This window comes from Calidris pugnax, unplaced genomic scaffold (genome assembly GCF_001431845.1).
Source record: "Calidris pugnax isolate Ruff unplaced genomic scaffold, ASM143184v1 scaffold38, whole genome shotgun sequence".
NCBI lineage: Eukaryota > Metazoa > Chordata > Aves > Charadriiformes > Scolopacidae > Calidris > Calidris pugnax.
This window is the reverse complement of record NW_015090995.1, coordinates 7,912,848-7,927,619: the sequence shown is the minus strand read 5'-3', so window position 1 is coordinate 7,927,619 and position 14,772 is coordinate 7,912,848. Positions and strand designations below refer to the sequence as shown.

At 41.4% G+C, this 14,772-nt stretch overlaps 1 protein-coding gene across 5 annotated transcripts in view; it reads left to right on the top strand.

The window, feature by feature from the left end:
- Positions 1 to 473: 473 nt before the first annotated feature.
- Positions 474 to 14,772, top strand: part of TBC1D8B (TBC1 domain family, member 8B (with GRAM domain)) — a 36,644-nt gene continuing 22,345 nt past the window's right edge. For 4 of the 5 annotated variants that reach the window (XR_001413475.1, XR_001413476.1, XM_014955189.1 and 1 more), the window contains exons 1-6: positions 486 to 638; positions 6,852 to 6,962; positions 10,687 to 10,805; positions 11,429 to 11,654; positions 12,579 to 12,819; positions 14,230 to 14,437. Coding sequence is in view for 3 of the 5 variants with exons in the window: in XM_014955189.1 (XP_014810675.1) it covers positions 509 to 638; positions 6,852 to 6,962; positions 10,687 to 10,805; positions 11,429 to 11,654; positions 12,579 to 12,819; positions 14,230 to 14,437 (1,035 nt within the window). In the remaining 2 variants the exon portion in view is untranslated. Of the gene's footprint in view, positions 639 to 6,851; positions 6,963 to 10,686; positions 10,806 to 11,428; positions 11,655 to 12,578; positions 12,820 to 14,229; positions 14,438 to 14,772 lie in introns of all 5 variants that reach the window. The other variant, XM_014955188.1, reaches the window with a different exon arrangement.

Below are 14,772 nucleotides of genomic sequence, written 5' to 3'. Positions count from 1 at the left end.
TAAAGGCATTTTACTGACATGCTGGAGGCCTGTGGGGGAGGCCGGATGCTACAGCGGCCCTGCCTGACAGGAGCGGAGTTGGGGCCGGTCAGCTCCGGGACAGGACGGGGGAAGTGTTGTATTGCAGGGAGCGGGACGACAAGCCTCTCCTGAGCTTGTAGGACAGAAGGAGCCACAACTCCCTGGTCGCCTCCCCAGGCGGAGACGAGCCCCGCCGGCCTGCGAGCGGCCTCTCGCCGTCCTCCCTTCTGACGGCCGGGCAGGCTGAAGCCACAGGGCGCGGGCGGCCGCGCAGGGCTCGACGGGAGCTGTAGTCCTGAGGCAGCTGAGTCGAGTGGCCAGGAGGGGCCGAGAGGACTACAGCTCCCAGCATGCCTCGGGGCAGCGGCGCTCCCCCCGCTCCCCGGGCTCGGCTGGCAGCGGGGTTGTGTACGTGGGAGCGGGAGGCCGGGCGGCGCGGCGGGTATGGGCGGCGGCAGCGGCGGGGAGTGAGGGGGCCGCCGTCGCGATGTGGCTGAAGCCCGAGGAGGTGCTGCTGAAAAATGCCCTCAAGCTATGGGTGCAGGAGCGCTCCAACCAGTACTTCGTGCTGCAGAGGCGGCGGGGCTACGGCGAGGAGGGCGGAGGCGGGCTGGCAGGTACTGCCCACCCCCTGGGGGACTGGGGCAGGGGCTCCCGGGGGCTCGGCGGCGGGGTCGCCTCAGGCCCGGGCCCTAGGGGACCGGCGGGGGAAAGGGTCGGAGGGAGGGCTGGAGGGGGAGGATGGCCGTTTGCCGGTCGTGGGTCACCCTGGCTCTAGAGAGGGGGGAGGGGGGTCGCCTGGCCGAGTTTTGGAGCCCTTGACCTTCATGGGGTTTCTCAGGTGGGTCTCTTTTTCCTCCTTCCCCCCATTTTCATTGCATGAGAGAGGCACGCCCGAAGAAACCCCACCAGCAAAAGGAATTGTAAAATAGTTTGGGTTGGAAGAGGTCTTAAAGGTGATCCAGTTCCAGCCCCCTGCCGTGGACAGGGACACCTCCCACTAGAGCCCCCTGACCACCTCCAGGGACTGGTGAGGTTTCTGCACACTCCGTGGGGTGGGCTCTGCTGGGCCAGGGGCAGTGGGGGAGCCGGGTGGGAATGTGCATCCCGGACATCGGGTTGCCCAGGGCCAGCAGCCACCCTGGGGGTGGTACATCGAGCTGAGGTCAGCGTAGCCCAACACTTAGTCCTAGTGTAACAGCCCTGTGCTCCAAGGGACACCCTGACAGGGTTAGATTTGTAGCTCGTTGGAAGAGGAGATGTCAGAAGAAATGATGGATCTGCCTTGCTTTGGCAAGATGCTCATTTCCGAGTCCCTTTTCCCGCATGCATCTGAGGCTGCCGAAGTGAACTCCTGCTCAGGCATTTCTGGTCACTTATTTTAAAAACAAGCATGTGCTTTGATGGAGCTTGTCAGGAGGTGTGAATTAGGAAAGTGACAAGGCATTGACCACCATATAATACACTTTATTTCATGAGAACTTCAAGCTATGGAGCTGAGTTTCTATTTTTAATTCTTGTTTGTTTGTAAAATTACGCACTGCAGGGACCCCAGCTGCCATTGAGACCTCTGTTGTGGTGGTAGCTATTCGGACTAGAACTGACTCCTTCATAGGTTGATGGTGTCTGTCATTGACCCTGTCAAGGAGAAATGCTCCAGGAAAGCAGAGTAAAGTTGTTCCTGGGTGGCGTATGGTTCTTCGGTGTTCTGCGTGAGTTGCATCTCTCTGGGTTTTCTAGGCTCTCTCTTATTGTGTCATCATAAAGCAAACTGTATGAAATGTGAAGCATAATTGTCTTGTTGAAACATTTATTCATTCTACCAGACAAAAACACAACGTCCAAACTTTTGGCTCGTGAATTTCAGATGTAGATACAGTCCTCCTAGCTGGAGGTGGTGAATTCTTCATTGGCCTCGTAGCTACTTGGAGGGCACAGGGAAAGTGTGGAAAGAAAGCATCACAAAATCCCAGATTCTCTTCTAGGCATATCATAATATTATAGATAGATAGATAGATAGATGGATATTAGGCTTTGACTTAGAACCAGGGGTGATATTTTGCAACCTAGGAAGTCTTGTGGTCATTAGGCTAAATGGGCCATTCTCTGTCCTGGTATCTTTGGAAGCCAAGGAAGCTGAGTTGGTATGAGGGCTGTCTTTCTGTGTGAATCATTTAAGAACTGTGACTAAAGGGAAATAGTAAGACCTAGAATTAGGTATTCATTTTAAAACGTCCTTGTAGGCTGACAGTTGGACAGGCAGCTGGGACCTCCTAGTGCCCTTTGGATTTTGCTGAAGGTGGGCTTCTGTCCCTAGATAGAAGGGATTCTGTCCTTGATGGCATTTGACAACATGGAAAAACACTTGAATGGGGTAATTCCTGTAGTATGCTTTTTTTTAATCTGGCATTGCACATTTTATTTCTGTCATTTTTCTCTTAATGTCAGATTCATACAGATTTCATCTATGCAAGTTATGTTTTTCACTGGACAGAAACACAAAGAGTGAGGTGTTATTGAATTAAAATTGTGATTAAGAAAGATTAACAAAAACTTGGAAAAAATGCAGTTAAATTTGGGTTTGTGGGTTTGAAAATATTCAAACCTCCTAGGTATAAGCTAGAATAATTTGCTGTGCCTGATTTTAATTTTATATTGCTGTGTGTCACTCAAGAAAATTAGCGCTTTAGAAAAAAACAATGAAGAGCTATTATCTTCTGAGATCATTGCAAATGTGCCAAGTACAATCTTGTTCTGAACAGCATTTTTCAGCTGGTGGGACAAAGCTAGAGGTGACTGGCAGCACTGAGGGGCTGGGGAGTTGGGAGTGAAAGAGGGAGACAGCAATGGGAGACTGTGTCTTGAGGGGAGAGAGGGGCAATGCCTCAAGGCAGGAATGGGAATAAAGCTGAATGGGGCTGCAGGGTTTGAACAGCAGTAACGGGGACTAGCTGAGGAGGCAGTAGCAAAGGATTCCCAGGAATATGGGAGTATGCTTGGTAAGACAGGCTTTAAGGAGGGGAGATGTGAGTTTTGAAGAAGCAGCCAATAGATGAAGACGGTACAGACCAAGGAGAGAAAGAGAGATGAGAGCAGAGACGCTTACCTGAAGGAAGGCTGGGAATTCTGGTGCTGTCCTAGCTTTAGAGAGAAGGCTGCAGTTGGCTGTGTACGTATGACCCTTCTGGACTGCTACAGCAGGACCAGTTTGTAGATGGTACGGTTAGCTCTTCCAGCTTGTGCCGTCGCACAGCACAGTTCTGAGTTGGCTGGTGTGGGTAAAAATGGACAGAAATATCTTGTGCTGGTTTTGCTCAGTCTTGGCTCCCTTCCTGTGGGTGTGCACCTGCTTACCTTTACATTTCATTCCCTTTCCTCTCTTAGACCTCACCTAAGGCTACCGGTATTGTAACCTGTTTGACTGGTTCTACTTCCTGATAATTCAGCCTGCAATAGGCTGTCCCAAAGTATGTTGCTGTATGTCTGGCAGTGCAACCATGTCACCGTGACCTCTGGTTGGTCTGTCTTCTGCAGAGCTGCTGTGGGAGAGCTGCTCAGGTTTTCTGGAGTGCATTGATAAGAATATAGCTAGGCAAAATGGCCCGTCTGCTGAAGCACAGTTGTGATGACACAGAACTTGTGTTGTTAATGTATGTGCTGTAACCAAGGTCTAGTGAGATTAAGCATGTTTGTCACAAAGAAGTTGCTTTGGTTATAGTTTAGACAGGACTTTAATTAGGAGGTGGGTGTTCCTGGAGTAGTTATACAAATGAGTATGTGGTGTCATAAAATACCAATCTTCCACTGAAATGTCAGAAAAGAATTATTTATTTTCTGCTTTGATTGTTTCAATTCACCTCTTTCTGCTTGAGAAAAATTAAGTAAAATGCAACTGTGAGAGGAGAAAAACTTATCAGTGAAATACATGGTTGGAACTAGTCTTCCCTGCTTGTTTTATGTGCCGAGGTTGGAAGGGTAGGGAAAAACCCTGACTCTTCAAGTACAGGATTTCCTGCAGCACTTATTGCCATCCTGAATCTCTAGAAGGCTCCTGCTGGTATTCCTGCCTTTCAAAAGATGTAGCTTGTTATCTGCATTATTGCTAGCTGGCTTGCAGACACAGGAGTTTGGAAGAAGGTGGAGAATCGGGAGTGAAGTTGAGCCTGGTGAGAAGGGAGGAGTGGGGGGAAGGTGTTTTAAGATTTAGTTTTTATTTCTCATTACCCTACTCTGATTTGATTGGCAACGAATTAAACTAATTTCCCCAAGTTGAGTCTGTTTTGCCCATGATAATAATTGGTGGGTGATCTCTCCCTATCCTTGTCTTGACCCACAAGCCTTTTGTCATGTTTTTTCTCCCCCATCCAGTTGGGGAGGGGAGTGATAGAGCAGCTTTGGTGGGCACCTGCTGTCCAGCCAGGGTCAGCTCATCACAGCTATCTGTCACAAGCTTACTTGTTTTATAGTATTTTTTCCCCTTTGGTTCAGCTCTGAATAGCCTTTGAACTCTTCAGTTTGTAGAAGTGAGAAGTTATTGCTGAATAACTGTAGCTGCAGAATATCACTTTCTGTGGTTGTTGCCACTCAGGGAAAGCTTTTACAGTATTTTCAAACAGTTCCTTTTTATGATGATGTAAATAAACTAAGAGTGAGAACTCAGCTGTACATCAAAGTGTCTAGTTTTCAAAATCCTTAGTGTAATGGGCCTGACCAGAGTTGTGCTAATAGAACATTTTTGTTTGTAAGGAACTCTTACGGTCTTATAAATATTTAATGTCCCCTTAACACTGCTAATGTAGCAAATCGGGAGGCTGTCTGATCCAGTTTTAATATAATTAATTATTGACCTCAAAGGTACTGTTACACATTAGAGGAGAGAACAGGCTCGTGCTTCAGAACAACAGTGCTCTTTTAAAAAAAAGACAGCAGCACATTTTCTTTCCTTCCGATTCTTCATTGGTAAAATGGAACTTACGTTATTCTGTTTGCATTACACTAGTCCCACAAAGGATAGGAAATAGTGGTATTGCTGGGTATGATATACCTATTTAAAATAAAGAAGATTGTCAGCAGTAAAAAAGGTGTAACTGACAGCTATTCCAAGAAAAAAAAAAATTCTTTGAGATTGTGGGTTGTAAAGGACCACAACATCCCCCACCCCCTGAGTATGAGTAGTCTCTTGATGTATTTGGTGAAATAAATATAGAAGAACAAAGTGGGGTTGCCCCCGAATAGCAAAATGTTGGGCAGTTACTGTCATGGCTCTATTACCTACGTTAGTACAAATGAGAGCATAATTCATTGCTGATGTTTTGGTGCATGTCTCCACAGCTAATGTTGATATTTATTTAGAAACTCTTGGGAAGAACACATCCTTATTTCAAAGCTATTCTGTATTCCTGGCCCTTTATTTTATTTTTAGAGTATTTTACCCTGTTTATTTAAGTATGTAGGCCATTTCCCACTACTTTTACTCAAGTAGCTATGAAACCGAAAATGTTTGCTAAAAAGCAGAACACTTTCTCCATGTAAATGTGCGTCTCCTTCCATATTTACAGCTGAAGTCATGCCCCACGTGAGGCAAAATTTAGGTGGAATCTCCAGTAGAAACTGTCGGGTCTGGCTTTGAGCAGAGATGAGAGTAGATGCCCTTCTGTAGGTTGTCCTTAAAATTGGTTGTTTGAGAGCAACGTGTGCTGCATTTCTTTAGTGAGGGGTTGGCAAGTATGGTCTGAGCTGCTTTTCCCCCTTGCCTCCCTTGTGGAGTTAGTGCCTGGGCTGAGCAGTTACTGATTTTTTTGTCACCTACTCCCTTATTTTACAATTAATATCCTTGACATTGTACAGGTGAATTTTAAATCTCTGCTCCCCTGGAAGTGAATAATTCTTTATTAGGTTTGTGTGAATGGCGTTAGCAGAGTGCCAGCAAACTGCTCAGCAGTGACCTTACTAGCCGGGGTGAACCTGGTCCTTCATTTCCCATTGGGAAATAGCAATTAAAGGGGGTGCTTGCTGTGAAGCACCCAACAACTTGTAGTTATGGAAACCCTGGCTGATAATACAGTATTCAAAAAATTCTCAGCTCTTAGGGCGCTTTCAGAAGTAGGGTAAGAAGGTGAGGCTCTCCTGATTCCTCACAATTTTGCTAGTGTCCATAGCCATGGAATTAGTTCATCACGTACTGAGCACTTATCGGCTTAAGTGCAAACCTGTATTCTATATCACATTCGTGGACAAAGCAGTATTGACTAGTGGGACTGTTGAACCGGTACTAACCCAATACAGTTTATTGTGTCTGAAATCTAATGACCGTTCCAGTAGAGAGAAGCCGTTATGGCATTTTGAGGAGCGCTGCTCTGTAGTGCTCTGTTGTAATCATTCTCTCAACTGAGCAGTTGCATTAACCTTATAAATGGTGACTAATGTCCTTGTACTGTATATCGTAACAGAAAATGCTATTAGGAGAATTGTGAATGAAATAATAAAACATTTGCTGAAGCAACGCCAACTTTGAGATCAGCTCAGTGTTATGACTCACTCAGTACCCAAAGCTCTTTAAACAGACATAAACGGTGGTATCTATTCAATGTCTGACTTCAGTTAGAAACTACAAAAAAAATCTGCTTTCCGGAAGTAACTTACAATCTATGAATTGCATACAAGACAATATAGTATTTTTCATTGATGTAATGTACTGGTCTTTGGGTTTGTTTTTTTATGATTATTCACTTCCATTTTTTTAAGAGAAGCCAAAGCATTCTGAAACTTGAATAGTATATTTCAAAAGCCTTAGTTTCACTGTGCTGTATACATTTTCTTGAACACAACAGGTCTTCTGGTGGGAACACTAGATGCGGTGTTGGATTCTACATCCAAAGTCGCCCCATTTCGCATCCTGCATCAGACACCAGACTCTCAAGTCTACTGGTCCATTGCATGTGGTACGTACTATGATTTAGAAGCTGAGTTTATAAAGTGATAGATGAGGGTGCAAAGTATAGGATCCATTTTTGGGTTAGTCCTCTCACATCATTATTCATTCCTGTGACCTCTACATGGTTCAGAGTTATTTGAAAACCTGTGGTTGACAGTAGTGTGTGGTTCCAATTTTTCTGGAGGTATCTACGGACTCTTCATATTACAGCCTCCGATTGCCTGCTCTCTGCAGCAGTCTGTGAAGTACTGAAGAACAGCCTTGGTGCTCCAACAGAGGAACCATCTTTTGTTCTGTCAGCTGCAAGTGTGTCTTGGCACAGTTCAGGATGACAGGGATAAAATGACCCTTGGGAGTACTAAGTGTGCCGTAGGTAGGAATAATAGGAGCTGCTTATTCAAATGTATTTTTCTACTTTATCATTGCTTGTTAAAATGAGCCAGGTTCCCAGTCGTGGTCAGAGCTGAAGTCTTCTTCATATCTGTTGCTCTTGCAGTTTAAGAAGTTCTTTCTCTTTTTCATGTTGTGTTATTAATCAGTAGGAAATGGAAACAAAAATTGACCTTGAGTCGAGTATGCGATTTTTCCTAGAGCATGCTTTCTGATATCACACATGGATTTATTTTCTTGTGGGTTTTTAGATTTATTTCTAGTTTTACAGCTTCTCCTGAAAACAGTCTTAATTCCTGCTGCTTAACCTCTGTGTGTCCAAAGAGACCTCCATTCCAAAAGAGAACTCTTATTCTGTACATGCATCATTGTTTTTTTTCTGAGGCATGGTCTTGTCTTTATGTTGAAGTAAATTAATATTGTCATTTGATCTAATGCTAAAAAGTCACTGTTGTGGAATTAATCTATTTCTTAGGCTTATTGAAAACATCAATAATTGCAGTAAAAAAGAACCATATATTTTAGTTTCTTTTTCAATGCTTTAATTTCTTTTCATTAGTAGTTTTCTTTAAAGAAACAAGACTCCATCTAGAATTCTCTGGGCTCTGGGCTTTCCTTTTAGTTGCTTGTTGCAAAAGATGAGCTTTGCAGGAAATCTGCCATTCAGAAAACACTTGCATGCATGAGTAATGCCACCAGTAAGTGCTGTGTGGTTGTCACATTCGACCTTGCTGTTACCGCTTTATTATCAATCCTCATTGCTTCGACTTAAATTAAAAATTGGGCCTCTTGCTGTCTTTTCTATACAGTTAGCTACTTTCAAAATACAGATTTGTTCCTTTAGGTGTTTAGTGTATAGTTTACACATTTCTTGCTGTAATGCTAATCTGCTCCTGTTGCTCCTGTTCACATTGTGCAAAGACTTCTCTGAAAGGCATCGTCAGTGAGAAAACTGTTTAATAATGATTTAATGTAATTCATTACATGTCACTTTAAAAGGACAGCCTTATAAAGTTGGTAGAATTTGAACAGTTTGTGAATTGGCAGTGAATAAAATTTTAAGACTACTTCTGAAGAACTCAGAACTGATGGTGATGGGTTATCAAAAAGGTACTTTGATAAGTACGTTCAAAATCTACTCCAGGGAATTCTCATGCTGTCAGGTCAGCCCTTGGGAAAATACAAAGGGTAATCTTCACTTTAGGATTGAGTTTATATCAATTCTGTGCTGCACAAGTATACTTTACAACAAAAGGCTACATAATGTAGTTGTACTTTGTGTTAGAAAACAGATTGTTCCATTCTGTGAAGTGAAGAAATTGAAGAGACTACATTTTGTTCCTGCTATTACATATTAAGGATCTGAAGCGGTACTCTTAAATCATTTAAATATTTATTAAAAAGTTTCATCTTTACTGTGTCACATCTGTGCCTCTGATTCATGCTGTGACTCAAATAATTGGTCTACATGTGTAGTCTGAGGAAAATAATTAGTTTGCAATTTAATTGCTATGTTAATTACACTTCATATAATTTTTTTAAGTGTTGTTGCGAATCCACCCATATTTAGAACAATTTCTATTCATTCCCAAGGCACCTTTAACTAATTCTGTGGAGCCCATTTAAAGTTGTTTAATTAGTCTTTATAAAGTAAATTAAGAATAAAGAAATTGTTAAAGGTGTGTTCTTGCTTAGGGGTATTGATAGTATGCGATTATGCTGGCTGATTTTAGTTGTGAGCATTCCTGTGGAGGATGAAACTGCCAATTAATTTATATTCTAGAATCCTCTTATTCAAACCTATGTAAATGCTTTCCCTCTCCTTGCCTCCCACCATCTGATGAGGAGCCACCTGTCTTTAAAGAACTGACTCAGTACTGAATTTGCTGGACCTCTACTGTTGTTTCACTGATGTCATCTCTGCTCATTACCAATTACCACTTGCACAATTTGTAACTGAGTGTGTGGAAAGAGTAAGAGGAATTAAGATAAGCATTTTGAAGTTGGCCTACTGCATTTCTCTAATTAGGAAGTAACTAGTGGGTAAGAGTGTTACTTTGTATTTAAAGTAAACCAGTAATCTAAATGTATTTCTGGAAAGTTCAGGTGAGAGAGTTTTTTCTCTGCTATAAAGTTGCAGTGACATTCACCATGTAGTAGGGGAGCACTCTCTGAAACCTAGATTGCAAAGCAGTGTAAAGTAAATAAAGTAACAAGGTTGGCTTCTCTCTAAGGTGTTTGAAAATGCAGTATGTTTACTTTTGTCTTTGCTTGATGGTTTCTACATTCCTTACAGTTATTGATAACAGGTTTTTTAAGTTACTGCTCCTCTTGCACATATGTAATGAGATGAAAGAGAACACTCCTTATTCCCATGTGCTTGAGTCCCAGAGGGTCCAGAAGAAAAATAATACTAATTCAGGTGCTGCCAAACATTGTTTCAACGATCTGTCAGCTTGTATAAATCACTGAGCCTTTTTTCCTGCATCAGGAGTTAGCTCTGGTGTGTTTTCCATATGGGGCTGTGCAGATGTGCTTCTCTCCCCTTGCAGAAGCCTGCAGCTGCATGAAGACAGTGCGTTGGTTGGAATTACAGCGTAAGCAGAACTTTACTGTAGGTAGGATGACATTGTTTCCTGAACAGCAGTTGCCTAAGCTTTAGCCTAGTTAGAAATATAATTGATAGATAGAATGAGATAAAACCATGGCCTATAATGAGTACGAGGAAGTAGCAATTGATTATTTGCTGTCAGTAGCACACATAGTTGTTTCATGTATCCAAAGATAAATCTTTGCTACCTTCCTGGTTACAATGATGGGTGATTTCCATCCTTACCCTTGTTAGAAGGGATTTGCACAGCAGGTCCAAGTCTTGGAGTTCTACTCTGGGGAATGTTGTGTCCCAGTGATCACAGCTGAGGATGTCTAAGGATCAGATTTCATCTTCTTCTTAGTCTCATGAATTTGATCTCACATTTCTCACCTTCTAGACTATTAGACTGGGAGTGTTCTAACGATGCTCTGCCGGCCGTGTTGGGGCAGTACAGGCTACAGCACTGAGCCACACAATGTTGACAAAGCTGAGGTGCTTCTGGATGTAAAGGCTAGAAATATAGAGGGCTTGAAAGATAAAAACACAGCAGTGTGCATTTTTCATGTGCACCAAATACATTTTTAGTGTACACAAGAGTTGGACAATAAATTTGAGACTTCTGATTTGGACTTGATTATCTAACTCTGTGAATTGGGAATTTGCTAAGTATTCTCTTGATTATATTTTTTAGTGAAAAGTTTAAAGCCTGTTCTAATTTCAAGTAATGCTAACTTTCTCTTTCAATCAGGATCCAGCAGAGAAGAAATAACAGAGCACTGGGACTGGTTAGAACACAATGTTATGAAGACTTTATCAGTATTCGATTCAAATGAAGATATTACGAGCTTTGTCCAGGGAAAGATAAGAGTAAGTAACAGGCACATAACATAATTGGGAAAGGCTGTGTATTTTTTTCCTCTAAATGTACACAAATAATGAGAATATTCTTGAGAATATCAAAGGACAGCATCATAATGCTACATACTTCTTATTGAGTAGTATGTGCCTGTTAACTTCAACACACTCCATGGTTCCCATTTATCTGTCCCATGGTTAAGTACAGTTGACTGACATAAACTCTTCTTGGTAAATGATACACCAAATTCCTTTAGATAGTGGACTAAAACGGTTGATAAATTATTTCCCAATAATTTTAATAATACCTGGAAAACGTATGATATATTTTTGTGAGGGTGCACTTTATATACATTATATATTTAGTCCAGGAATTCTTGTGATTAAGTGGGGAAAACATAGCTATTTCAGAAGAGAGAACCTGGACTTGCGTAAGTTGTGTGGGAAACTTGGTGGATGAGTCTGAAATAGCACACACATTCGATTTGTGACCTGTGTTTTGATCCTCAGACTATTCTTCCTGTTCTAAAACTTACTATCCTGTTAAGAGAATGCCACGCAGTATGTATGCGGGTGCATATATGACACCCACCCACATGGATCCATATAGAAGGTAACTGGTTCTTTTGTTTTAGGGTTTGATTGCTGAGGAGGCAAAAGGTTCTTTTGTAAAAGAAGAAGATCCTGAGAAGTTCCGTGAAGGTCTTATGAAGTTTGAAAAGTGTTTTGGATTACCAGAGCAGGAGAAGTTGGTTACCTATTACTCGTGCAGTTACTGGAAGGGCAGAGTGCCCTGTCAAGGCTGGCTTTATCTTAGTACCAACTTCCTTAGCTTTTACTCATTTTTGCTGGGAGCAGAAAGTAAGTAAGCCTCGATACTAAGCCTGGTCCCTTCACATTTTACTGTTTATCTTTCAGATTTGGAAGAATTCTTCCTATGTCCTAAGGGAGCTATTTTGCCACGTGAGCAGATGTCAACACAGAATAGGAAAAACTGCAAACATAAAATACTTTATGGAAATGAATACATTTGAGTAACTTAATACACAATGTCCATTAGTGTTTTTCCTCTATATAAGCTTCAGAGAGAAGGCAGACCTGTTGCACTTGGCTGTTAACTAAAAGATGTTCGGCATCTTTAGTTCATGCTGCATATTAATTTGGTCTGTGAGGATTACAGCTATTCCTTCCCACACAGACTTGATATTTCACACGAGTGCATTACACACTGGTGATAATTACACGTTTTTTTTTTCCCCTGTGTAATATTAATTTGAAATGCCAAATCAAATACCTCTAACAATGTGAGCTATAACTGTATTTATGTCAAAACTAGAAAGCATAAAGAAAGTAGGAATCTTTCTAAGACACTGCTCAATTGTAGTGGGAAATGTCATAGCTACTGGGCATGGTTCCTCCTGCCAATACTTTAAGATCAATGTACTTTAAGAAGCCCTATTGCTAACCTGTAAAGTGGGGTAGTGTATATGATGATATTTATTTGCAATTTGCAGTTTCACATGAGAGCAAAAAAAGGTGATGTAAGCTTGTATTTTCGTACAGGATGTGTCTTTAATGTTTTTCTTTCTAATGAAATGATTTTACAGGAATTTTGAAGAGAGTGTTTTTTGAGCTTATGAATTTATAGCCCTTTCCAAGTGGGTTATTTAACCGCATTGCTTAATTATATTTTATTAGGGCTGCTGACTACTACTTTTCTTTTTTTAATATGAGGGTAGCAGCTAATGAGAAGTTACTCACATGTGCTTGTATTTGTATTTTCAGTAAAACTTATTATCTCCTGGGATGAAATATCAAAACTTGAGAAGACTTCCAACGTGATTCTGACAGAGAGCATCCATGTGTGCTCTCATGGGGAAGATCACTATTTTTCCATGTTTTTGCACATTAGTGAAACATTCCTTCTCATGGAGCAGCTGGCAAACTATGCTGTTAGGAGACTTTTTGACAAGGAGACATTTGAAAATGACCCAGTCCTTCATGACCCCCTGCAGATCACCAAGAGGTAATATGTTACTTTGAGTCTTACCTGCTCTGGGCCCTGTACTTTTTTAGGCAAAGGGGACGAGAATGCTTGTCTCAAGGAGATATGTAAATGTCAGCAAAGCTGGTGTTCTCTTAAGTGTCTCATTAAAATTTGGGATCATAGTAATGTGGGGCCTTATAATTTCTTGTTTGCAGTATCAAAAGTCCATATGAAGGCAGGAAGTGATTAAACCTTCAGAGCTGGTCTTCAACTATAAGCTTTATAGTAGCTTGAATTTTTAAAAGGTGTTCTAGCAGCATTTGGGGTTAGAAAAATAAGAATGAAGCTGTAGTGTCTCCAAAGAGACCTGATGAAGAAGGAGAACGTGGAGAATAAATCATTTGATAAACATGTATAAATGATAACTGCATGGCTGTTCTGCCACTGGAAGTGGGTGATAAAATCAGTAAGTTGCAGATGGGTGCATGGCTTTCCTTATTTACAACAGTATTTTAGGCAGTGGGAAAGATATGTATGTAAGCAACCTGATGGTTATTGTCCTTTGTTCTCAAGGAAGGCATGTGATTATTCCTTGTAGCAATTTTAGGGTTTCTCTTCAGTTCTGGTTTCTGTGGAAGCAAATATTGCCTTTTCCTCAGAGCTGTCCAAATTCTCACTCAAATGCTCGGGTTTTGATCTGCTGAGCACAGCTATTTACTGTGAAATGTAACCAGGAAAAGCAAGTCTGTTGTTAGGTAATTTAAATTAACAGAAAGGGACGAAATCTTTGTTGGAAAATGTTACCTGCTTAAAGCTCCATGTCCCTATGGTTTAAGAAAAAAAAAAAAAGCTGTTTAGTTTTATAGTACACTGATAATAAAACCTGTTTTGGGTTGTATTTCCTGGGTAATTGATACCTCAGTTTTGTAGCAATGCTGGAGAGGGATCTTGTCCTACTACCAGAACATTGTTTCTGGCTGCAGTTACCTGTGAAGAATTAGCCCATGGCAGATGTTTACAACATGTGCTACATTTCTAGCTAATTAACCCTCTGTCAAGACAAAACTTGCTTTAGGTTTAAATGGACTATTCTGGTGGGTTGGGAAACAGAGCAGATTAGGCTATTAGGATGTTTTTCTGCGCTACCTGTAGGCCCTGATTCAGCAAAGTGCTTTACTGTGTAAGAACATGCTTGAATCTATTCCTGTTTAGTGAAGTGTTTAAGTATTTTAAGTGGATGTATAGATATCTGTGGTCCTGTCCTTTGTTGCCTCTTCAAGCAAAACATTGAACCCTCCAGATTGACCCTGCAGACTGTGGGACAGCATGATGCTTTACTGTTTTTTCCCAAGGGTTTTTTTAACTTCTGTATTTGCAAAGACATTTTAAACTTATTTAATTTTTCTTTTCTCTCTTCTCCCCTGTTTCTTGTTTTGTTTTTTTATCTAGAGGCCTAGAGAGCCGTGCCCACAGTGAACAGTTTAGTGCATTCTTCAGGCTACCAAAAGAAGAGACCTTGAAAGAAGTTCATGAGTGCTTCTTATGGGTTCCTTTCAGTCATTACAACACCCATGGGAAAATGTGCATTTCAGAAAACTACGTCTGCTTTGCTAGCCAGGATGGCAGCCTGTGCAGTGTAATCATTCCATTAAGGGAGGTAATGCAAACTTCCAGTCAGAGCCAGTTACACCAGAAGTTTTGCACTTGAGCAGTTTAGTGCCATTGTAGCAGATTTTCATTAGAATTTGCTTACTTTACATGATGTCATACATTTCCCCCTGCCTTGGATACTGCGTGTAGGAATTCTGTTTGTGTATTTATAGAACTGCTTTCAAGTTTCAGCTTTGTTCCCTTATGCTCTTTCCCTTTTGTATTTATTCCAATTTCTGTTGCTGGGTACAGAATCTAAATTTTTTAATACTTTTTTTAAATGAAAAAACTTTTGCTTAATTGTTGATTTTGAGTTAATAAGTGATTCTCAAGATATAAATA